This window comes from Salmo trutta, chromosome 18 (assembly GCF_901001165.1).
Source record: "Salmo trutta chromosome 18, fSalTru1.1, whole genome shotgun sequence".
NCBI classification, from domain to species: Eukaryota; Metazoa; Chordata; class Actinopteri; order Salmoniformes; family Salmonidae; genus Salmo; species Salmo trutta.
In genome coordinates, this window is record NC_042974.1 from 57949958 (window position 1) to 57976275 (window position 26318).

General features: G+C 43.0%; 1 protein-coding gene, 1 non-coding gene and 2 pseudogenes across 2 annotated transcripts; 2 read left to right on the plus strand and 2 right to left on the minus strand.

Annotated features, from left to right (window-relative positions):
* Positions 1-543: 543 nt before the first annotated feature.
* On the minus strand, positions 544-12230 carry LOC115153594 (phospholipase B-like 1). Its single transcript, XM_029699204.1, has 11 exons — positions 12021-12230; positions 11157-11379; positions 10922-11005; positions 10554-10695; positions 10184-10318; positions 9695-9839; positions 6969-7169; positions 6031-6171; positions 5031-5216; positions 1366-1472; positions 544-1184 (listed from the first exon to the last, which is right to left on the minus strand). Exons 1-11 carry the CDS (start codon positions 12094-12096, stop codon positions 1002-1004), a joined length of 1623 nt encoding a protein of 540 aa, XP_029555064.1. The 5' UTR covers positions 12097-12230; the 3' UTR covers positions 544-1001.
* Positions 12231-16224: 3994 nt separating this feature from the next.
* trnar-ccu (transfer RNA arginine (anticodon CCU)) lies at positions 16225-16297 on the minus strand. Its single transcript has one exon. It is a non-coding gene; the product is annotated as a tRNA-Arg (tRNA).
* A 181-nt stretch (positions 16298-16478) lies between these two features.
* Positions 16479-17825, plus strand: LOC115152699 (protein chibby homolog 1-like; annotated as a pseudogene).
* A 979-nt stretch (positions 17826-18804) lies between these two features.
* On the plus strand, positions 18805-21134 carry LOC115153595 (monocarboxylate transporter 3-like; annotated as a pseudogene).
* Positions 21135-26318: the final 5184 nt, after the last annotated feature.

The following is a 26318-nucleotide window of genomic DNA, read 5'->3' on the forward strand; positions in this document are numbered from 1 at the left end:
GATAAGCCTACACGAAACACAGCCCTTATTTGAAGTTTTTCGAAAATCCCCTATGGAAAAAATGAATGTTGGAAAAACGCTAGGTTTTATGGGTATTATGACTCATACTGTAGTACTCTATGGTAAAAACACATTTTGGAAGCTATAGAAATGCATTTATTGTCTACAATTGTTTTTGCCACGTTTATTCTATTACAGACACCTTAATGCATACTTTTAAATTATATTATGTGAGCTAAACATTAAAATGAAAATAAAATAATTTCAGTAGTTTTTTGAGAGTACTAATGTTACTGTCCCCACTAAAGACATGTAATTCTGTCATTGAAACATTTAATTGAAATACTGTGGAATTCCATTCATTCCTATGGAGGACTGCTTCTTCGGGGAGTATCAATATGGTGCCTTCAGAAAAAACACACAAACCTGAGAATGTTGTACAGACAACTAATTCCCTGATTATTGGCATCCGGTCATCACTTGTGGTTCAAGTCAAGACCAGGGAACCAAACTGTGGCACAAAATGAGAAGTCTGAGCTGGTATCATTGTGTGTAAATGTCAATATTGGCCCGTAGGCTACATGTTCCCCAACCCCCACTGACACAATTTACTGGACTGCACTGTAAACATAGAACCATGTAATGACCTCTGCCTGCTCAGTCATTAACTCAGAGGAATGTACACCACACAAATGAACACACATTATACAAAACTAACAATCACATAACAGGGATACAGTATAATCAGTGCATCTAACCGTTTTGCTAACAACAACAAAAAAAGACCTTGGATCAGTGTCTGGTGGCCACTTTCTTCCTCTACTCCCTCGCCCTTGTGCTTTCAGACCCATGGGTCACTTTCATTAAGCACCAAATGGAAGATAACTGAATTAAATAGACAAGGACTACCTAGACTTGTCCAATAAGAAACCCTTATTTTCATCTTCCATTGCAATTTTTTTTTATGTTGCATGCCCTTATGAACACAACCCAGACCCCTCTCAGGGCTGGTATAGTGACAGAGTTGGCTTCATGGTGATGAAGCTGAAGTTATATGACTGCGGCAGACCCTTGTGGGCTGTGCTGTTGAAGTGGCTCCAGGAGAACGGAAGCAGGCCCCCCTGAGTGGTGGGACCGTTCACCGCCTCGCCTGCTAACTGACGGGCCAGGTGGAAGTCTGTCACCTAGGAAAGGGAAGGAGAGAGAGAGAGAGAGAGAGAGATCATTAAAAATGGCCCTTTGTTTTACTTGAATGTTATTTTAGTATTGTGATGTACTGTAGGAGTATAAATTGTGCCATCATGTCCCCTTTGATATTATTTTATGAGTGAGAATGCATGGACATGGTGGTAATTGAACCCTGACCTTGGTGTCATAGCAGCCTCCTGGACGTGGTTTCTTCAGCCTCAGGTCATTGCGACAGCAGATGGTTTTACAGGGATGGCCCTTGGAGTAAGGGTCTTTCCTGTAGTCTGGAGACACAGTTCAAAAGCACTGAGTTAAGAGGTTGGAACAGCAGGCGTGACAATCTAGTAGACCAACACAGCAAGATGATCTATCCTCCTTGTGGGGTTGAATAATTTAATCTCCACCTGAATTCTCATTCTATTAATAGGGATAGCTTTAGCAGACCAGAATGAAAGGCCAGATTCTTTCCAGATTATGGTTGTAGCAAAAAAGATTAGACACTACAGGGCCAGCAGTCCTGCAGATCTGGCATTGCCTGCATCAGCCCAAAATCATACTCAAATCAAATTTTATTGGTCACATACACATGGTTAGCAGATGTTAATGCGTGTGTAGCGAAATGCCTGTGCTTCTAGTTCGACAGTGCAGTAATATCTAACAAGTAACCTAACAAATTCACAACAACTACCTTACACACACACACACACACACACACACACACAATGTAAGGGGATGGAATAAGAATATGTATATATAAATATATGGATGCGCGATGGCCGTACGACATAGGCAAGATGCAATAGATGGTATAAAATACACTATATACATATGAGTAATGTAGGAAATGTAAACATTATTAAAGTGGTATTTTTTAAAGTGACTATAAATCCATTTATTAAAGTGGCCAGTGATTTGAGTCTGTATGTTGGCAGCAGCCTCTCTGTGTCAGTGATGGCTGTTTAACAGCCTGATGGCCTTGAGATAGAAGCTGTTTTTCAGTCTCTCGGTCCCAGCTTTGATGCACCTGTACTGACCCCGTCTTCTGGATGATAGCGGGGTGAACAGGCAGTGGCTCGGGTGGTTGTTGTCCTTGATTATCTTTTTGGCCTTCCTGTGACATCGGGTGCTGTAGGTGTCCTGGAGGGCAGGTAGTTTGCCCCCGGTGATGCGTTGTGCAGATCGCACTACCCTCTGGAGAGCCTTGCGGTTGTGGGCGGAGCAGTTGCTGTACCAGGCGGTGATACAGCCTGACAGGAGGCTCTCGATTGTGCATCTGTAGAAGTTTGTGAGGGTTTTAGGTGACCCAAGCCCAATTTCTTCAGCCTCCTGAGGTTGAAGAGGCGTTGTTGCGCCTTCTTCACCAGGCTGTCTGTGTGGGTTGACCATTTCAGTTGACACCGTGGAACTTAAAACTTTCCACCTCCTCCACTGCTGTCCCATCGATGTGGATGGGGGGGTGCTCCCTCTGCTGTTTCCTGAAGTCCACGATCATCACCTCCTCCCTGTAGGCTGTCTCGTCGTTGTTGGTATTCAAGCCTACCACTGTAGTGTCTTCTGCAAACTTGATGATTGAGTTGGAGGCGTGCATGGCCACGCAGTCATGGGCGAACAGGGAGTACAGGAGAGGGCTGAGAACGCACCCTTGTGGGGCCCCAGTGTTGAGGATCAGCGGGGTGGAGATGTTGTTTCCTACCTTCACCACCTGGGGGCGATCCGTCAGAAAGTCTAGGACCCAGTTGCACAGGGCAGGGTTGAGACCCAGGTTCTCAAGCTTAATGATGAGTTTGGAGGGTACTATGGTGTTGAATGCTGAGCTTTAGTCAATGAACAGCATTCTTACATATGTATTCCTCTTGTCCAGATGGGATAGGGCATTGTGATGGCGATTGCATCGCCTGTGGACCTATTGGGGCGGTAAGCAAATTGGAGTGGGTCTAGGGTATCAAGTAGGGTGGAGGTGATATGATCCTTGACTAGTCTCTCAAAGAACTTCATGATGACAGAAGTGAGTGCTAGTCATTTGGTTCAGTTGCCTTAGCTTTCTTGGGAACAGGAACAATGGTGGCCATCTTGAAGCATGTGGGGACAGCAGACTGGGATAGGGATTGATTGAATATGTCCGTAAACACACCAGCCAGCTGGTCTGAGCATGCTCTGAGGATGCGGCTAGGGATGCCGTCTGGGCCGGCAGCCTAGTGAGGGTTAACACATTTAAATGTTTTACTCACATCGGCCACGTTAAAGGGGAGCCCACAGTCTTTGGTAGCGGGCCGTGTCTGTGGCACTGTATTGTCCTCAAAGCACGCAAAGAAGTTGTTTAATTTGTTCGGGAGTGAGGCGTCGATGTCCGCGACGGGGCTGGTTTTCTTTTTGTAATCCGTGATTTATCTGTAGACCCTGTAACATAAGTCCCGTGTTTGAGCCGTTGAATTGCGACTCTACTTTGTCTCTATACTGACGCTTTGCTTGTTTGATTACCTAGCGGAGGGAATAGCTACACTGTTTGTATTCGGTCATGTTTCCAGTCGCCTCGGCATGATTAAATGCGGTGGTTCGCGCTTTCCGTTTTTTCGTGAATGCTGCCATCAATCCACGGTTTCTGGTTAGGGAAGGTTTTAATAGTCACAGTGGGTACAACGTCTCCAATGCACTTCCTAATAAACTCACTCCCCGAGGCAGCGTATACGTCAATGTTATTGTCTGAGGCTACCCGGAACATATCCCAGTCCACGTGATCGAAGCAATCTTGAAGCGTGGAATCCGATTGGTCAGACCGGCGTTGGATAGACCTAAGCATAGGTGCGACCTGTTTTAGTTTCTGCCTCTAGAAGGGGAGCAACAAGATAGAGTCATGGTCAGATTTGCCAAAGAGAGGGCAGGGGAGGGCCTTGTATGCATCGCGGAAGTTAGAGTAGCAGCGGTCCAATGTTTTGCTCGAGTGGGTGCAACAATCAATGTGCTGGTAGAATTTAGGTAACCTTGTTCTCAAATTAGCGTTGTTAAAATCCCCAGCTACAATAAATGCAGCCTCAGGATATATGGTTTCCAGTTTACATAAAGTTCAGTGAAGTTCTTTCAGGGCCGTCGAGGTATCTGCTTGGGGGGGATATACACGGCTGTAACTATAATCTAAGAGAATTCTATTGGAAGATAATGCGGTCGGCATTTGATGGTAAGGAATTCTATGTCAGGTGAACAAAAGGACTTGAGTTCTTGTATGTTGTTATGATTACACCATGAGTCGTTAATCATGAGGCATACACCCCCGCCCTTCTTATTACCAGAGAGATGTTTGTTTCTGTTGGCGCAACGCATGAAGAAACCCGGTGGCTGTACCGACTCCGACAACATATCCCGAGTGAGCCATGTTTCCGTGAATCAAAGAATGATACAATCTCTGATGTCTCTCTGGAAGGCAACTCGTGCCCTAATTTCGTCCACCTTGTTGTCTTGAGATTGAAGTTTGGCGAGTAGTATGCTCAGAAGCGGTGGATGGTGTGTTCGCCTTCTAAGTCTGACCAGGAGGCCGCTCCGTCTGCCTCTCCTGCGGCGACGACGTTGTTTTGGGTCGGCCTCTGGGATTAGAACCAATGTCCAGGGTGGAGGTGAGAACAAATGATCCGCTTCGGGAAAGTCGTATTCCTGATCGTAATGTTGGTAAGTTAACGTCGCTCTTATATCAAATAGTTCTTCCCGGCTGTATGTAATAACACTTAAGATTTTCTGGGATAACAATGTAAGAAATAATACATTAAAAAAACGAATTACTACATAGTTTCCTAAGGACGTGAAGCGAGGTGACCATCTGTCGGCGCCATCTTGAGAGGGGCTGCAGCACTCACTGTTGTATCTCATGATGTGTTTGAGGGAGGCGAGGTCTGTAACCCTGGCCTGATCCCTGCGGAAGATCTTGGCTCTGGGACAGAGGTCATAGGAGAAGTCCTCTCCATGCTTCCTCCACATGACCCCGTAGCCACTCAGGTTGTAGATGTCTGCATGGAAGGGCACGTTGTAGGACGGCCAGTAGCCTGCCGGAGGGACCAGGAGAAAGACAAGAATAATGTAGGATTGGTGAAGTAGGGATATATCAGATGCTGAGAGACTGAAACAACCAACATGATTCATTGATTGATATATTTTATTTAAAGGCCCAATGCAGCTGTTTTATCTCAATATCAAATAATTTCTGGGTAACAATTAAGTACCTTACTGTAATTGGTTTCAATGAAAATGGTCAAAAAGAAACAAAAATAGTTTCTTAGCTAGATCAATTTCTCAAGCAAGAATTTCGCTACGACTGTCTGGGAGTGGTCAGATTAGGGAGGGGAAAACGGAAAACTAGCTGTTATTGGCAGAGAACTTAAACTGCCTGGTGATGTCTCTTACACTAAAAAGGGCATTCTCATAATTTTCACAATTACACAGTATTATTCCAACCTCAGTGTGGAAATACATATAAAACACCTCTATTTTGACTGCGCTGGGCCTTTAAGTGTCACACATATTGGTGCCCAGCTGACATGGGTTTATAATACACTATTATTTCTTGAAATAATATGCACATAAAACTATTTTATTTTACAATATACACATATAGATAATAATCATGGCTATTACAGCTGCCATTTAATTACATTAAACAAACAATGCATTTATCCTTCTCCCCCAGGCTTTGAAAATACATTTTTGCAACATATCAGCTTGCCAATCAATGAATTACATTTGGGGGAATCATATGAAGTTTAATCCCATAAGACTTTATTAATCCTAGAGTGAAAATTAGGATGGCATATCCACCAGTTTAGCGTTATATCAACAGACTGAAATGAGACGGTCCCTTACCCTGTCGCAGGGCCTGTGTCTGGTCAGAGTGTAGCACCAGTCCTGGTATCTGCTCTACCACAGTCAGAGCCCCATCCCTTATACTCCTCCCCAATGACACTCTGCTCAGATCCAGCACCATGTACTGGCTGTTATAGGTTCCTGAGGAGGGGAGGGGAAATGTAGTTGTGTTATTAGTTGTGCTTAACTTGGTTTGGTGTTGATTATCTACTGGTTATTACAGGTCCTTGAAATGAGGAGAAACGAGTCACCTCCTGATATGCAGTATGTCATGGCTTGGGACTGTGGTGAACACATGCACTACACTGGAGCATGCAGATACTCAGAAAAAAGAAGGGAAAAAAAGGGTCTTTGAACTAGGAACTGGTGAGCAGAGTTTGCATGTATACGATCATAATGGGAACGTATCAGGTGTCCCTTTCTGGTTACAGTAGGTTCCAGAGACACAGAGGCTATGGCCAGTCAGTCCTCTCATTGAGAACAAGCTGTACTGTTCCTCCTAAGCAACAAGTTATGTCATCTCCTGCTGCGGTGGCCTATTAACAAAGACAGACTACAGTACATCCTTAGAGAACAGGACGGTTCCATCATCTGTGGTCAGGAACCGTCTGTGGTCAGGGCCTAAGGCGATACATCACATAGCCGGTGTACGCCCGAAGATGTGGACGTCGATTAAGGCAGCCCCCCAGTTGAATATTTTCAGTTATACAACTTACTAGGTATCCCCCTTTCCTTTTCCTTTAACATGCTATGCCATTTATCATACTATGCAACAATCAATTCAACAGAAACTACAATCCTTAACAAGTACAGTAGCACATAAATCACAAAGTCTATCCTCACACCGCACCTAAACACAAGCTCATAGGTTAGTCATGCAAGTACAGGTTATTACACAAATCACACACCACAAACGTCCTCCACACCCAAGGCATTACCGGAGTTGTACTTAGAGAAGATGTGAGCCCACTGCTCCCCAGTGCGTGCCAGGGCGTGTGCCAGCCGCACCCTCTGCCAGGCCAGCAGGCTGTGGGGGGTGATCAGAGTGAACAGAGAGGTGTTGAAGACACTGTTGGTGGTCTGAGTCATCAGCAGCCCACTGCCCAGCAGGTAGAAGTCATCCAAAGATGTCAGGAAGCCTTGGAGGAGAGAGGGGAGAGGAGAGAGGAGATAAGTGCATGGCTGGTTAGGAAAGGAGAGGGGACATGAAGGGGTGAGGACATGTGGGGGCTTGGAGTGGGATGTGGGAGTAGTGTAGACTAGCAAAAAAAGAAGTTGGGCTAAGGGCAAGGACATATGTGAGTTGTAACATTCCTAGCACCACAGGGTAATTCAAAATGTCATTATAATGTAGTAGATTTCAGTCCCGAGAGACTGTGGTAAGCTTGTGCACAGAAGGGCTAGATGGATTCAAATCCTAGCAACCGGATTGTATTTTAGTATTTTTTAATGTAGTGTGTTTCTGCGCTGAGAGTGAGATAACATTCCCTGCTTAACTCTAAAAATAGCACTTTTAAGCCACTTCAGTTTTAATGGTGATGGGGCCTGTAAGATAATGTATGACAGGGAAAATGGCAAATCTTCAATAACATCACTTAACCCCCTTGACCAGGCTACGAGTTTACATTAATCATCCTTCCGATGCAACAGCATATTACTAAACTTCCCAATTTTCAGGACTGGTGGAGTCTGTATTGTAAAAGACTCAGGTTGCTTTTTTCAGCCAAATTAGGTAGATGGGTGCTACACATTGATAGTGAATGAGAAGAGTTCTCCCCAAAATCACAATATCAACCAGCAGCATACTACCCTGCATCCCACTGCTGGCATGCCTCTGAAGCTGAGCAGGGTCAGTCCCTAGACGGGACACCAGATGCTGCTGGAAGTGGTGTTGGAGGGCCAGTAGGAGGCATTCTTTCCTCTGTTTAAAAAAAAATATATATATATATATTGTGTTCTTAGGCAAAATTGTGAGTGAGCCCACTCCCTTGGCTGAGAAGCAACCCCACACATGAATGGTCTCAGTGTCACGTCCTGACCAGCAGAGGGAGTAATTGTATTAGTTTTGGTCAGGACGTGGCAGAGGGTTTGTGTTTTGTATGTATATCTACGTTCTGTCTAGTTTAGTTTTTCTATGTTTAGGATTGGGTGTTGGACTCTCAATTGGAGGCAGGTGTTTCTAGTTGCCTCTGATTGAGAGTCCTATATATAGGTGTGTGTTTGGTTTGGTATTTTGTGGGTAGTTGTCTTTAGCACTGCTGTAGTAAGTATAGCCTGTTAAACTGTCGTTCTTCGTGTTGGTGTTCACTTTATTTAAAATAAATATTCAAGATGAGCATCCACATTCCTGCTGCGTTTTGGTCCTCTCTACCCGAAGACAGCCGTTACACTCAGGTTGCTTTACTGTTGGCATGACACAGGACTGATGGTAGCGCTCACCTTGTCTTCTCCGGACAAGCTTTTTTCCAGATGCCCAAAATAATCGGAAAGGGGATTCATCAGAGAAAATGACTTTACCCCAGTCCCCAGCAGTCCAATCCCTGTCCCTGATGTTTTTCCTGGAGAGAAGTGGCTTCTTTGCTGCCCTTCTTGACACCAGGCCATCCTCCAAAAGTCTTCGCCTCACTGTGCGTGCAGATGCACTCACACCTGCCTGCTGCCATTCCTGAGCAAGCTCTGTACTGGTGGTGCCCCGATCCCACAGCTGAATCAACTTTAGGAGATGGTCCTGGCACTTGCTGGACTTTCTTGAGCGCCCTGAAGCCTTCTTCACAACAATTGAACCACTCTCCTTGAAGTTCTTGATGATCCGATAAATGGTTGATTTAGGTGCAATCTTACTGGCAGCAATATCCTTGCCTGTGAGGCCCTTTCTGTGCAAAGCAATGATGACGGCACGTGTTTCCTTGCAAGCAACCATGGTTGACAGAGGAAGAACAATGATTCCAAGCACCACCCTCCTTTTGAAGCTTCCAGTCTGTTAGTCGATCTCAATCAGCATGACAGAGTAATCTCCAGCCTTGTCCTCGTCAACACTCACACATGTGTTAACGAGAGAATCACTGACATGATGTCAGCTGGTCCTTTTGTGGCAGGGCTGAAATGCAGTGGAAATGTTTTTGGGGGATTCAGTTCATTTGCATGGCAAAGAGGGACTTTGCAATTAATTGCAATTCATCTGATCAATCTTCATAACATTCTGGAGTATATGCAAATTGCCATCATACAAACTGAGGCAGCAGACTTTGTGAAAATTAATATTTGTGTCATTCTCAAAACTTTTGGCCACAACTGTACAGAATATATCCCAGGGCAGTGATTGAGGACATTGTGCAGTCTTTCGGATGGGATGTTAAATGGGTGTCCTGATTCTCTGTGGTCACTAAAGATCCCATGGCACTTATCGAAAGAGTAGAGGTGTTAACCCCGGTGTCCTGGGTAAATTCCCAATCTGTCCCTCATACCATCATGGCCACCTAATCATCCCCAGCTTCCAATTGGCTCATTCACCCACCTCCTCTCCCCTGTAACTATTCCCCAGGTCGTTGCTGTATATGAGAATGCGTTCCCAGTCAACTCACCTGGTAAAATAAGGGTTCAATATAATATAAAGCACTATATAAATTGCTTTATCAATCAAATTCAATCACTCATGTTCCTGTACCAGGGTAGCTGCTGAAGGATATCTTGCCCGTGGCGGTGTGTGTGTCGGCCAGCCTGAAGTCCCAGTGTTTGTAGATACGCATGGTGGAAGCGTAGTTGAACCAGCTGGAGTGGGCTAACAGCAGGTTCTCAAAGCCTGGCAGAACCTAGAGAGAGAACAGGATAAAGACACCAAACACATGGTGTTACATCACAGGCTTAAAGTGTACCGTCCTCACTACCTCATGCATGAACTGAAGAGAAAACTGGATCTGAGAAAGGTATTAATACACTCCTGTAGAAAAATGAAAGCAAAAAAAAAAGGTATCTACATCATTATAAACCAATATGCTTTAACAGTGGCTGAATATCTTTTGTAGATTATGGAAATCGCATTGTATAACTCCACTCATGGGGATGATATGCAAGTCAGCTATAAATAGACTATAAACACCACCAATCATGAGCTAAACAAACAACCAGACCTAACCAAATTCACTTGACTCCTGACCTTTATGAGAGCTGAGCAGTGGCCTATTCCTGGCACAGGGCCTCGGGAGGAGTTGAAGCGTGGCGTCAGTGCTGGAATCAGGTCCAGCAGGTCTCCAACTTCATTCAGAAACTGCAGCGCAAACATGGACAGAGGCTAGGACGTGGAAAGGTGGAAGAAAAGGGTCAGTTGGGATTTGCATAAAGGATTGGGAACTGTTTTTGTTTGCAATTAGGGGTTTGTGACTATACAGATCCCATTAGGTTGGAGGAAAATCTGATGCTCGCACACAGAAACTTATTGTCAAAACACAATTCCCTTCAGTTCTGACATTCAGTCCCTCACACCTTTCTCTCGCTCCCACACACACACACACAACACACACACACACCTCTCTCTGCCTGCTCTTGGCCCAGTATGCAGCTCCAGCCTGTAGCCCATCCAGTTGAGCCAGGATCAGTCCTGCATGCAGCCAAAAGGGGTCCCTGTTTCTCCTCAACTTCACCTGCTCTCTGGTCCAGTAGTCCTGTTTACTGTGGACCGACTCAGGTATTCAGTCATTATAATTATTATTATAGGCTTTTAATTTGTTACATTGACTGCTAAAATTGACTACATTTGACCGTCATGATATTTGATGTAAAAACAATATGCGATTCCGCGAATGGTGGTCCTCAAGAGCTTTCGACAGTGATTTGGTAGTCCACAGAACGGAAAAGATTGGGAGCCGCTGGTCTATAGCATAAATGGGAATCTTACATCATGAAATCTTTCAAGGGGTCCAGAATCTTCTCATCTTTAATCATCTGAGGATATATGTTGGCATAGTGGCTAAACATTTGCCTGATGGAGAGAGAAAGCCAGGGTCAAAATTTCCTCAAGGATTTTCACTCTCAATAATGATGTCTATAATGAATGTATAGACGTGAACAGGGCTAAATAAAGATAACACGAACATCAGTGTCATTTGTAACAAAGCAGTGAAAGCACTCACTCTGCAGTGAGGAACCCTTCCAGATACCCAGCCAAGAAGGAGGTGGTCTCATCACTCTCGGGGGTCTCCCCATACCCTGCCCGAATCTCCAGCACCCCCCAGCCCGTCAAGAGGAGAGTGTCATTGTAATAGCCATAGGCACCCCCTTCTTTCTCCATCACCCCCTCATTCAGAATCACACTCTTCTGGGCAGCATCCCAGTACACAGTGGCCTCTTGGATCTCTACCACAGTGGGACAGGGATGAATAACGCACCTTACATAATATTAGAAGAACACTCAAGGGTGGTGGATGGAAGCTAAGCAAAAGTGTCTTGTCTGTGTATTCAGCTGAATGGATTGTATGGATTGAAGAATGGGTCTATTGAGCAAATGCATTGCATACAGTAGGCCTATCATCAGGCAATGTTTACCTTGGAGTGGATGTTCAAATAGTTACAATGTATTTTATCAATCCATTTTACTGACTTTCACACTGTATATAAATGCTGAAGGGAATACAGAAAAAAAATATATAATGAAGCCAATAGGGCGGTAAATATTATTGTGTATGATTTTTTTGATCTGCGTCACCAAGAAAAAAAAAAAAAAAGTGTCTGGCAATGTAGCCTACGCACCACCCAAAATGTTCACTCTGGGGGTTCTCTGCTACTACTCGTGCGAATTATACCTATCTGACATGACATGTCAATCAAACCGTGCCACAATTCACAAGAGGTTGTACCGCTCCGATACACCTCTGCTTGCACATTTATGCAGTTTATTGGATGCAATGAATGAACAACATACGTTTAACATAATTTGGCTAATTTATGAATATCGAAAGGCAAAGCGCAATATTGAAAAATATTGAATGAAGACTTACGGTAAGTTTGCACGAGGGCTGCAGCCAAGACGCACAAAATAACAAGGAATACTCTCTGCTCCCCACTCAAAGCCATGTCTTAATTGATCGGTTCTAATGTTAATAGAATGATACGTTTAAAGTGCATATTCTAAAGGCAATAACATATGACATTTGCTGGTCACTCCAGCGTCAAATTGAAGTTCAACTAGGGGAATCGACTTAAATTCATGTGCGACCTAAGCGGATAATAACCTAGACATATGATTGGACGAACGTTAAGAAGCGCTCTTCAATTGGTTCAAGGCTACATGATAAACATACATTTACCTTTTCTAGGATGTTTGGCTACACATTTCCAACTACAATCCGATACTGAAAAAATACAGTGCCTTCGGGAAATATTCATACCCCTTGAAATGTTCCACATTTTGTAACGTTACAGCCTTATTCTAAAATGTATTAAATAAATACAAATCTACGCACAATACCCCATAATGACAAAGCGAAACAGGTTGTTATTGGTTTTTGCAAAAATATTTTAAAAATACCTTATTTACAGAAGTATTTAGACCCTTTGCTATGAGACTCGAAACTGACCTCAGGTACATCCTGTTTCCGTTGATCATCCTTGAGATGTTTCTACAACTTGACTGGAGTCCACCTTTGGTCAATTCAATTGATTAGAAATTATTTGGAAAGGCACATACCTGTCTATATAAGGTCCCACAGATGACAGTGCATGTCATAGCAAAAACCAAGCCATGAGGTCGAAGGAATTGTCTGTAGAGCACCGAGACAGGATTGTGTTGAGGCAGAGATCTGGGGTAGGGTACCAAAAATGTCTACAGTATTCAAGGTCCCCAAGAACACAGTGGCCTCCATCATTCTTAAATGGAAGAAGTTTGGAATCACCAAGGGCCTTGGTCAAGGAGGTGACCAAGAACCCAGTGGTCACTCTGACAGAGCTCTAGAGTTCCTCTGTGGAGATGGGAGAACCTTCCAGAAGGACAACCATCTCTGCAGCAATTCACCAATCAGGCCTTTATGGCCAGACGTAAGCCACTCCTCAGTAAAAGGCACATGACAGCCTGCTTAGAGTTTGCTAAAAGGCACCAAAAGACTCAGACCATGAGAAACCAAGATTGAACTTTTTGGCATGAATGCCAAGCTTCACGTCTGGAGGAAACCTGGCACCAATACTACGGTGAAGCATGGTGGTGGCAGCATCATGCCGTGGGGATGTTTTTCAGCGGCAGGGACTGGGAGACTAGTCAGGGTCGAGGGAAAGATGAACGGAGCGAAGTACAGAGAGATCCTTGATGAAAACCTGCTCCAGAGTGCCCAGGACCTCAGACTGGGGCGACGGTTCACCTTCCATCAGGACAACGCTTCGGGACAAGTCTCTGAATGTTCTTGAGTGGCCCAGCCAGTGCCTGGACTTGAACCCGATCGAACATCTCTGGAGAGACCTGAAAATAACTGTGAAGCAACGCTCCCCATCTAACCTGACAGAGCTTGAGAGGATCTGCAGAGAAGAATGGGAGAAACTGCCCAAATACAGGTGTACCAAGCTTGTAGTGTCATACCCAAGAATGCTGTTTTTGAATTAGCAAAAAAAATTAAACCTGTTTTTGCTTTGTCATTATGGGGTATTGTTTTAGATTGATAGGGGAAAAAATGATTTAATACATTTTAGAATAAGGCTGTAAGGTAACAAAGTGGAAAAAGTCAAGGGGTCTGAATACTTTCCGAATGCACTGTATATAAACGCAACATGCAACAATTTCATTACGTTTACATTTTAGTCATTTAGCAGACGCTCTTATCCAGAGCGACTTACAGTAGTGAATGCATACATTTCATTTCATGCATTTAAAAAAAAAGGTTATATTGGTCCCCCGTGGGAATCGAACCCACACCCCTGGCGTTGCACACACCATGTTGGCGTTGCAAACACCATGCTCTACCAACTGAGCAATTTTACTGAGTTACAGTTCATATGAGGAAATTAGTCACACAAAATAAATTCATTAGACCCTAATCTATGGATTTCACATGACTGGGCAGGGGCGCAGCCATGGGTGGGCCTGGGAGGGCATAGACCCACCCACTTGGGGCCAATCCACTGGGGAGCCAGGCCTAGCCAATCAGAATGAGTTTTTCCCGACAAAAGGGCTTTATTACAGACAGAAATACTCCTCAGTTTCATTAGCTGTCTTGGTGGCTGGTCTCAGACGATCCTGCAATGGAAGAAGCCAGATGTGGAGGTCCTGGGCTGGCGTGGTTAAACGTGGTCTGCGGTTGTGAGGCTGGTTGGACGTACTGCCAAATTCTCTAAAATGACGTTGGAGGTGGCTTATGGTAGAGATATAGAGATATGGTAGAGATAAATATGGTAGAGATAAATGAACATTAAATGCTCTGCCAAATGCTCTGGTGGACTTTCCTGCAGTCAGCATGCCAATTGCACGCTCCCTCAAAACTTGAGACATATATTGCATTGTGTTGTGTGACAAAACTGCACATTTTAGAGTGGCTATTATTGTCCCCCAGCACAAGGTGCACCTGTGTAATGATCATGCTGTTTAATCAGCTTCTTGATATTCCACACCTGTCAGGTGGATAGATTATCTTGGCAAAGGAGAAATGCTCACTAACAGAGATGTAAATACATTTGTGCACAAAGAAATTAGCTTTTTGTGTGTATGAAACATTTCTGGGATATTTTATTTCAGGCCAGGAAACATGGGACCAACACCTGCACATCATCATCTGCACATCTATCACTCCAGTGTTAATTTTGCTAAATTGTAATTACTTGCTACTATGGCCTATTTATTGCCTTACCACCTCACGTCATTTGCACACACTGTATATGGACTTTCTTTTTTTTCTATTGTGTTATTGACTGTACTCTTGTTTATTCCATGTGTAAGTCTGTGTTGTTGTTTGTGTCACACTGCTTTGCTTTATCTTGGCCAGGTCGCAGTTGTAAATGAGAACTTGTTCTCAACTAGCCTACCTGGTTAAACTACAACTACAAATACCTAGGTGTCTGGTTAGACTGTAAGCTCTCCTTCCAGACTCACATCAAACATCTCCAATCCAAAGTTAAATCTAGAATTGGCTTCCTATTTTGCAACAAAGCATCCTTCACTCATGCTGCCAAACATACACTCGTAAAACTGACCATCCTACCGATTTTCAACTTCGGCGATGTCATTTACAAAATAGCTTCCAATACCCTACTCAATAAACTGGATGCAGTCTATCACAGTGCCATCCGTTTTGTCACCAAAGCCCCATATACTACCCACCACTGCGACCTGTACGCTCTCGTTGGCTGGCTCTCGCTTCATACTCGTCGCGAAACCCACTGGCTCCAGGTCATCTACAAGACCCTGCTAGGTAAAGTCCCCCCTTATCTCCGCTCACTGGTCACCATAGCAGCACCCACCTGTAGCATGCGCTCCAGCAGGTATATCTCTCTCGTCACCCCCAAAGACAATTCCTCCTTTGGCTGTCTCTGCTTCCAGTTCTCTGCTGCCAATGACTGGAACGAACTACAGAAATCTCTGAAACTGGAAACACTTATCTCCCTCACTAGCTTTAAGCACCAGCTGTCAGAGCAGCTCACAGATTACTGCACCTGTACATAGTCCATCTATAATTTAGCCCAAACAACTACCTCTTACCCTACTGCATTTATTTATTTTGCTCCTTTGCACCCCATTATTTCTACTCTGCACTTTCTTCCACTACAAATCTACCATTCCAGTGTTTTACTTGCTATATTATATTTACTTTGCCGCCATGGCCTTTTTTGCCTTTACCTCCCTTATCTCACCTCATTTGCTCACATTGTATATAGACTTATTTTTCTACTGTATTATTGACTGTATGTTTTACTCCATGTGTAACTCTGTGTTGTTGTATGTGTTGAACTGCTTTGCTTTATCTTGGCCAGGTCGCAATTGTAAATGAGAACTTGTTCTCAACTTGCCTACCTGGTTAAATAAAGGTGAAATAAAAAATAAATAAATAAAAAATAAAGGGGAAATAAAATAAAACATGTTGCTTTAATATTTTTGTTCAGTATAAATGTTAAGACACGATAAATAATTTACATATATTCTATGAAATGTTTGTGTGAAATCATCCATCATTGCATTTAGTTGTTGACACTGTTATTTATAAACAATTTAATGGACAAAAAATGTTTCACCCCAGATGGGACTCGAACCCACAATCCCTGGCTTAGGAGGCCAGTGCCTTATCCATTAGGCCACTGGGGCTTGTTATGAAGACAACGGGATCTGGCCCTTATATCATTAATTATTCAGGGAAAATATGACGATAAATCTGTGACAATTAAATAATGACACTGAAGAAACTATTTCACCGGGAAACAGTTAGATGGAAGCATTCGGTAAACAAACACAAAGTGACGCTATCACCATGGCGATGCGTTCACACTGATGGCTTATCCCACTCAAACTAAACAGCGGGGGAATTTATCAAGTGTTTACATTATTACAAGGATGAAATGTAGACTTTGTCTAACTATAAAGAATCCAATGGTATGTAGTTACAGTAAATGTTCATAAAAATGCAAAGTGATTTGATATCATCCAACTCAAATGCTGCGTTTCCATTTGTAAATTCTTCCATTATTACCCGTTTAGACAAAATGGATCTGTAGCACTTGCGCAGTAATCTGCATGTCTGTAAAAAGCCGCTTGCTGGGCGAGAAAGAGAAGGCAAGCCTCTGCTAACGGAAGAGAACGAATTAGCTAGGTCAATAAAAGCGTTGTACAGTCATTTAGCTAGCTATTTTAATATATGATTAAATAAACGACAAAGATAGTGGCGTAATGTTGTCGCTGTTGGTAATCTTAGCTTGCAATGCTATCGTTAGCTAGCTACCGTTACTTGACTACTATTTGCAAAGCTGCAAAATAAGAAGTTGTCAATCTAACATTAATCCTCTACAATATATATTTGTCTCACAATATATAACGCAGCTGATGACGAAGATGCTGCTTTTTGGCAACACCTTCTGTCCAAAGAATACCCCTTGCAAGTCTGTTTCTGTCTTCAATCTGCACACCGTGAGTTGATGAAATTCCTCTCGGACGCCCAAAAACATTCTGCACAATGTGCATCTGTTGTCTTTTATGTGAAGTAAGTTTCTACATCCCCCCTCTTCATTTGTTGAGTCTAGTTGGATTGGTCTACGAGGGAAATAGAGTTGGGTCTTGAGTATGCAGCCCCTGTTATGAACATTGGGGGCCATAGCTTGACATTTGAAGACCGACAATGGATTGCAGGTAATTGATCATCAGTAGTAGAAAACTGCACTGTCTGCACTGCTACTGTAAGAAATCTGATCTATCTGATCACCGCTGATTTTTGCATTTGATTTCTTTTTCATTTGATCTTTTGTTTCTCGCCCCTACAGTCTGAAGGGAATGTATCTGGGAAGGAGGTGCAGAGACTGAAAAATAGGAACCTACAGCTTGAAAAGGAGAACAACCTACTCAGGCTGAAGATTGACCTCCTGTTGGACATGGTAGGTTCTAATCATCTTGAAGCATCCCATTGAATACAGTTGCATAGATAGATATACAGTATAAGCCATACAATTAACCTTGAATAAAGGATGACCTTGAATAAAGGATTCCCTTTATCGGACATTATTAATAATTTATCGGAGCAAGTAACTGATTCCTTTTTCTTAAGTTGTCAGAAACCACTGCAGAGTCTCACCTGATGGAGAAGGAGCTGGAAAAGATGAAGATTCACAGTTGAAGGAAGAAGTGATGAATAGAAAATTGCAGACAGGTTCCCAGTGATACCTGAAAATTAAGAAGGGAATAGATAAAGGATTGCGAGTGTTAGTGACTAATCAATTGTATTTGATTTTAGCTTTATTTAACCAGGCAAGTCAGTTAAGAACAAATTCTTATTTACAATGAAGGCCTACCCCGACCAAACCCTAACCCGGATGACATTGGGCCAATTGTGCACCGCCCTATGGGACTCCCAATCATGGCCGGTTGTGATACAGCCTGGAATCGAACCAGGGTCTGTAGTGACACCTCTAGCACTGAGATGCAGTGCCTGACACAGAACCCAAACCGGCTGCGCGCGTGTGCCATCATGCATACATTTATTTTGTCCCCCTACACCAAACGCGATTACGACACGCAGGTTAAAATATCAAAACAAACTCTGAACCAATTACATTAATTTGGGAACAGGTCGAAAAGCATTAAACATTTATGGAAATGTAGCTAGTTAGCTTGCACTTGCCAGCTAATTTGGCCTATTTAGCTAGCTTGCTGTTGCTAGCTAATTTGTCTTGGGATATTAGCATTGAGTTGTTATTTTACCTGAAATGCACAAGGTCCTCTTCTCCGACAATTAATCCACACATAAAACTGAATCGTTTCTAGTCATCTCTCATCCTTCCAGGCTTTTTCATCTTTGAACTTATATGGTGATTGGCATCTAAACTTTCATAGTATTACTACACTGACCGGCAACACAGTTCATCTTTCAATCACCCACGTGGGTATAACCAATAAGGAGATGGCACGTGGGTACCTGCTTCTATAAACCAATGAGGAGATGGGAGAGGCAGGACTTGCAGCGCGATCTGCGTCAGAAATAGAAAGGACTTCTATTTTAGCCCTTGGCAACGCAGACGCTCGTTGACGCACGCGAGCAGTGTGGGTGCAATAATTGAATAACATAGATTTCTAAATTTATTTTGCAACGTGCGCGAGCGGTGTGGTCAGCCTATTAGACCGCTGCGCCACTCTGGAGCCCATGTACTGTATGTACTGTTTAAATATATATTTATAATTTCTACGGATTTAAAATCATTGAAGTTATGATAGTTTAAATGTGTCCTGTCCTTTTATAAAAATGCATTTCTTTGATTCATTAACTTTTGTAAGCCACTGATTACCTTTTTTAGAATACTATGATTTCTGGTTTTGGCAGCTGAGTGTATTTTAATATTTGTTTTCAGATGTTTTCTACTTTATTAAAAGGTTTTAGATACATTTCAGAAAGCTATGTTTTGTTTGTTTGCATACATGTCTGTATAAGTATGCAAGTGCCCATACTAATTCCACCGTCTGATGTGGTATTTTCAAGAGGTAGTGGCTGGTATTGGTGATTATAGTGGCTAGTATTGGGGATTATAGTGTCTGGGATTGGTGATTATAGTGGCCGGGATTGGTGATTATAGTGGCCGGGATTGGTGATTATAGTGGCCGGTATTGATACAAGTATTGTTTTGAAAACCTTTGGCACCAGAATGGACAACACTTTCAGAATTTTCTTATTAATTCAGCTTAACAGCATGACCTTAGAATTGTCGGAAACCCAGGAGTGACAGGGACTATATTCTGGATTGTGGAGGTCACACATCTAACATGTCTTCAGGACTATATCTTGGGTTATTACCGCCTCTCTCAGTTCCCTGTGGTTTTGTGTCACAGGTGAGATTATTGTTGTTATTACAATGTGATTGCTAGATGGTTATTGTTATACCAGATGCTGAATGTGACTGAAAGCTGTACTGCACAGACAAACGCCATTAGAGGTATTTAATTCTATGGCTCAATAGCTTTCACAAACTGGCCAAGTCCATGTAAACAAATTCAGTAAAGACAATTATAATCCAAAGGCTCAGTCAGTCGTACATTGAGTAAGCATTGCAGGTCAGGCTACACCGGTGTATGGGAAAACACATAGACCTTTTGACCGAGTGTGGTAATGAATTGACCAAGAGTGATGTTTGAATTATTAGTCATTGTACCAGTACAGTGTGAGCCACAGAACCTTTCTTCCAAAATATATCATTGATCGGTTTGTGAGGGTTTGAGAAATGGGTCTTCTTGGCCCACTTACATACCCACTCCTTCCTCCTAGAGAGGACCATCCTCTTGAGCGACAATGGGAGTCAGTACAACCAAGAGGATGAGGGCTGGACCCCTGATGGTGGCTGGGGCTGGATGGTGGCTGGGGATAGATTTTGCCTGGGGCTGGATGGTGCCTGGGGCTGGATGGAAGCTGGGGCTGGATGGGGGCTGGGGCTACTCATCTGTTTCGTCGTCACTGGGTTCTCCTACGCCTTCCCCAAAGCTGTCAGTGTCTCCTTCAAGGAGCTGATGAGGGACTTTGACATGGGCCACAGCGACACGGCCTGAATCTCCTCCATCATGCTGCCCATGCTCTATGGATCAGGTCAGAGGTCAATCATAGAGATGATACAGGGGCCTCTGAGAGCTTGAATTGTATACGAAACAAAGCTGTCAGATGTAAAAATAAAAAAAGACGTTGTTCAATGGGAGAAACAAAACAGAAATGTGTCTGGGAAATGTATTCGTTGACTGGAGACGCAAGTCTCTTGTAGTTCTGCATCATTTCATTAACAAATACACATGTCCTGTTTGTCTGTGAACGCCTTCTGCCCAGGCCCAGTGTCCAGTATCATGGTCAACAGGTTTGACAGCAAGTCGGGGATGCAGGTCGGAGGTTTACTGGCATCAGCAGGCATGGTGGGAGCTTCCTTCACCACCGCCATTAAACAGCTTTACCTTACAGGTACTTGCAACATGTCACAACACACACCACTAATCCCTCTCTCTATCCAGCTCTAACGTGTAGCTTCCCATAGTCTGTATACAATGATTATCGGCCGGGGGCCCCAATGACTAATGCTCCGTGTTCCTCTCTGTCTTGTCCCCCCTGGGTCAGGTTCTGCTGGACCACTATGGCTGGAGGGAAGGCTTTCTCATCAAGGGGGACTGCTGCTCACCTGTGGGGCTTTCATGAGACCTCTGGAGAGGAGAAGGAGAAATGAGGAGGAGGAGGAAACAGGAGAAGGGAACGAACCAGCGCTGAAAGAGATTTTTCCTTCAAAAGTAGGAAAGGAGAAGAATGGAATAGAAAATAAGCTTTTGGACTTAAGGGGGGTGCCTGAACAGGGGGCTGTTGATCTTCACTGAGTGGACAAAACATTTGGAACACCTTCCTAATATTGAGTTGCACCCCTTTTTCAGTCAGAATAGCCTCAATTCATCGGGGCATGGACTCTACAAGGTGTCGAAAGGGTTCCACAGGGATGCTGGCCTATGTTGACTCCAATGCTTCTCACAGTTGTGTCAAGTTGGCTGGATGTCGTTTGGGTGGTCGACCATTCTTGATACACACGGGAAACTGTTGACCATGAAAACCACAGCAGCGTTGCAGTTCTTGACGCACTCAAAACGGTGCGCCTGGCACCTACTAACATACCACGTTCAAAGGCACTTAAATCTCTTGTTTTGCCCATTCACCCTCTGAATGGCACACATACACAATCCATGTCTTAAGGCTTGAAAATACTTCTTTAACCTGAAACCCTTCATCTACACTGATTGAAGTGGATTTAACAGGTAACATCAATACGGGATCATAGCTTTCACCTTGATTCACCTGGTCAGTCAATGTTATGGTGATTATAGGGGGACTTTACAACGATGGTGAAAACCTGGAGAAAAGTTTGGGTTATGTGAGTTAAAATCTACTGGAAGTCAGAGGGTGCACGGAGGGACATGTCCAAATGCTGAATTTAGGCACTTTAGCAAGTCTTTATTAATATAAAAAATCGGATTAATTGAATTCTCAATGTGGTCTATATTAAAGGGCACTTCATTAAATATAACAGGCTTTTAAAAATTGTATATTGGTGCGTAACTAAATACGTATTCTGCTCTGAATAGTTTTTCATTAAGCATTAATATTCTACATACATTCTTTCAAACATTATATATTTTAATATTCAGTATTAATCAGTTAATAGTGGAGGAGGCCAATTAAACATGTCAACATTCTGTATTTATGCTTTCATGTTTGTCCGTGTACCTAATCTTGGTTAACCTCAATTGTATTTACGTAGTCTGTCCAAGAGAGATTATTCTACCTGGCTTACAACTGGCTAGTTTCAAGTTTTAATGTCACATGCACAAGTACAGTGAAATGCCTTTCTTGCAAACTGTAAACCCAACAATGCAGTAATAAATATCAATGCAACGCTAAAATAACACAAGGTAGGAAAAAACACACACAATAAATAGAAATAAGAAGATGAGAAAGTAAGAAGCTACATACAGGGTCAGTAGCTATATACAGGGTCAGTTCCAGGGTCAGTAGCTATATACAGGGTCAGTTCCAGGGTCAGTAGCTATATACAGGGTCAGTTCCAGGGTCAGTAGCTATATACAGGGTCAGTTCCAGGGTCAGTTCCAATACCATATTTACAATATGCAGGGTTACTGGAGTGATAGAGGTAGAGTGCCTTTAGAAAGTTTTCATAACTCTTGATTTATTCAACATCTTGTTGTGTTACAGCCTGAATTCACAATACCCCATAATGACAAAGTGAAAACATGTTTTTGAAATGTTTGCCAATTTATTGAAAATGAAATACAGAAATATCTCATTTACATAAGTATTCACACCCCGAATCAATACATGTTAGAATCACCTTGGCAGCCATTACAGTTTTGAGTATTTCTGGGTAAATCGCTAAGAGTTTTGCACATTTGGATTGTACAATTTGCACATTATTCTTTTTTTTTAATTCTTCTAGTTCTGTGAAGTTGGTTGTTGATCATTGTTAGACAGTCATTTTCAAGTCTTGCCATAGATTTCAACGCCGATTTAAGTCAAAACTGTAACTCGGACACTCAGGAACATTCAATGATGTCTTGGTAAACAACTCCAGTGTATAATTTGGCCTTGTGTTTTTAGGTTATTTTTCTGCTGAAAGGTGAATTTGTCTCCAGTGGCTGTTGGAAAGCAGACAGAACCAGGTTTCCCTCTTAAGATTGTGTCTGTGCTTAGCTCTAGTCCGTTTATTTTTATCAAAAAAACTCCCTAGTTCTTGCCAATCTGTGCGCGGGGGCCGCGAACTTCCTACAGGACTGGCGCGCAGAAGAAATGCTATGCCACGCATAGACGCAAGAGATTGAACATTAGTTTGCACTATATAGATAAACGTTTATTCTGTGATCGAATCAATATTATATCAGCCCCTTTTCAATGCAACAAACCAAAACACATAACTTTGCAAGATTGAGTCTGATTTTGTTGTAGGAATAGCCAGAGCGCAAATTCTGTAGAATTCTGTTGGCGGGGGTAGTTTACTAGCGGTGAGCCACGCGTGTGCACATTTGTTGATATTCTTTGCTAGTTAGCGAGTTATTATCCCAGCAGCTTCATACAAGAGCACAAAACGTGTAGGCTAGATTTCAAGCTGTCTTTGAAAAGCCAGTCTTAAGGTAAAAAGCTTGTCTTAATCAAAGGGGCAGTGTTGTATTTTGAGACAGGCATGAATAAGCCAATAGGCAGAGGGATAGCCTGCATTGTCTAATTCTCTGTATGGTAATAATAATACATGTTATTTTGTAAAGTGGTTTCTTGCATCATACAACACAATACAATTTACAGTCACCTATTTGGCCCATGGTGTTACAGACCAAGTAAAAATAAATTAATTAATGCCAAGCCCTTCATAATGCTACAACGTTTTTATAAGTCTCATGCAATTTAGGCCTGTGTTGAACACCACATACTGTAGGCCATATCATAGAAATCAAAAGCTATTTCCAGGTAAAAATGTTATGGGATTTTTAAAAACATTCTTAAATGTAACCTTTATTTAACTAAGCAAGTCAGTTAAGAACAAATATAGAACAAATATGAAATATATATATTCTGTACAGGCTTCCTTCTTTTCACTCTGCCATTTAGGTAAGTATTGTGAGTAACTACAATGTTTTTCATCCATCCTCAGTTTTCTCCTATCACAGCCATTAAACTCTGTAACTGTTTTAATGTCACCATTGGCCTCATGGTGAAATTCCTGAGCGGTTTCCTTCCTCTCCAGCAACTGAGTTAGGAAGGACACCAGTACCTTTGTAGTGACTGGGTGTATTGATATATTATTCAAAGTGTATCCAAAGTGTAATTATAAGCATTTCAAAACACTAGCAATAACATCTGCTAACCATGTGTACAGTAGTGGCCAAAAGTTTTGAGAATGACACAAATATTAATTTTCACAAAGTTTGCTGCTTCATTGTCTTTAGATATTTTTGTCAGATGTTACTATGGAATACTGAAGTATAATTACAAGCATTTCATAAATGTCAAAGGCTTTTATTGACAGTTACATGAAGTTAATGCAAAGAGTCAATATTTGCAGTGTTGATCCTTCTTTTTCAAGACCTCTGCAATCTGCCCTGGCATGCTGTCAATTAACTTCTGGGCCACATCCTGACTGATGGCAGCCCATTCTTGCATAATCAATGCATGGAATTTGTCAAAATTTGTGGGTTTTTGTTTGTCCACCCGCCTCTTGAAGATTGGCCACAAGTTCTCAATGTGGTTAAGGTCTGGGGAGTTTCCTGGCCATGGACCCAAAATATCGATGTTTTGTTCCCCGAGCCACTTAGTTATCACTTTTGCCTTATGGCAAGGTGCTCCATCATGCTGGAAAAGGAATTGTTCGTCACCAAACTGTTCCTGGATGGTTGGGAGAAGTTGCTCTCGGAGGATGTGTTGGTACCATTCTTCATTCATGGCTGTGTTCTTAGGCAAAATTGTGAGTGAGCCCACTCCCTTGGCTGAGAAGCAACCCCACACATGAATGGTCTCAGGATGCTTTACTGTTGGCACGACACAGGACTGATGGTAGCGCTCACCTTGTCTTCTCCGGACAAGCTTTTTTTCCGGATGCCCCAAACAATTGGAAAGGGGATTCATCAGAGAAAATTACTTTACCCCAGTCCTCAGTAGTCCAATCCCTGTACCTTTTGCAGAATATCAGTCTGTCCCTGATGTTTTTCCTGGAGAGAAGTGGCTTCTTTGCTGCCCTTCTGGACACCAGGCCATCCTCCAAAAGTCTTTGCCTCACTGTGCGTGCAGATGCACTCACATCTGCCTGCTGCCGTTCCTGAGCAAGCTGCCGATCCTGCAGCTGAATCAACTTTAGGAGACGGTCCTGGCGCTTGCTGGACTTTCTTGGGCGCCCTGAAGCCTTCTTCAGAACAATTGAACCGCTCTCCTTGAAGTTCTTGATGATCTGATAAATGGTTGATTTAGGCGCAATCTTACTGGCAGCAATATCCTTGCCTGTGAAGCCCTTTTTGTGCAAAGCAATGATGACAGCATGTGTTTCCTTGCAGGTAACCATTTTTATTTTTTTTAATCTTTATTTAGCCAGGTAGGCAAGTTGAGAACAAGTTCTCATTTACAACTGCGACCTGGCCAAAAATAAAGCAAAGCAGTTCGACACATACAACAACACAGAGTTACACATGGAATAAACAAAACATACAGTCAATAATACAGTTGAAGAAAATCTATATACAGTGTGTACAAATGAGGTAAGAAAAGGGAGGTAAGGCAATAAATAGGCCATGGTGGCGGAGTAATTACAATATACCAATTAGACACTAGAGTGATTGATGTGCAGAAGATGAATGTGCAAGTAGAGATACAGGGGTGCAAAGGAGAAAGATAAATAAATACAGTATGGGGATGAGGTAGTTAGATGGGCTATTTACAGATGGGCTATGTACAGGTGCAGGGATCTGTGAGCTGCTCATAGAGCTGGTGCTTAAAGCTAGTGAGGGAGGTAAGAGTCTCCAGCTTCAGTGATTTTTGCTATTCAGTCCAGTCATTGGCAGCAGAGAACTTGAAGGAAAGGCAGCCAAAGGAGGAATTGGCTTTGGGGGTGAGAGATATACCTGCTGGAGCGTGTGCTACGGGTGGGTGCTCCTATGGTGACCAGTGAGCTGAGATAAGGCGGGGCCTTACCTATCAGAGACTTGTAGATGACCTGAAGCCAGTGGGTTTGGCACCGAGTGTGAAGCGAGGGACAGCCAACGAGAGCGTACAGGCCGCAGTGGTGGGTAGTATATGGGGCTTTGGTGACAAAACGGATGGCACTGTGATAGACTGCATCCAATTTGTTGAGTAGAGTGTTGGGTGCTTTGTTGTGAAATAGGAAGCCAATTCTAGATTTCATTTTGGATTGGAGATGCTTAATGTGAGTCTGGAAGGAGTCTAACAGTCTAACCAGACACCTAGGTATTTGTAGTTGTCCACATATTCTAAGTCAGAACCGTCCAGAGTAGTGATGCTGGAGAAGCGGGCAGGTGTGGGCAGCGATCGGTTGAAGAGCATTTAGTTTTACTTGCATTTAAGAGCAGTTGGAGGCCACGGAAGGAGTGTTGTATGGCATTGAAG

Excerpts from the sequence above, each read along its gene's own strand:
- LOC115153594 (XM_029699204.1), bottom strand. The coding sequence starts at position 12,096 with ATGGCTTTGAGTGGGGAGCAGAGAGTATTCCTTGTTATTTTGTGCGTC. Across the intron at positions 10,319-10,553 it reads CCAAGAGCAGGCAGAGAGAG|CCTCTGTCCATGTTTGCGCT; the intron begins GTGTGTGTGTGT and ends TCCACGTCCTAG. Across the intron at positions 7,170-9,694 it reads ATCCTTCAGCAGCTACCCTG|GCTTCCTGACATCTTTGGAT; the intron begins GTACAGGAACAT and ends CTCTCCTCCAAG.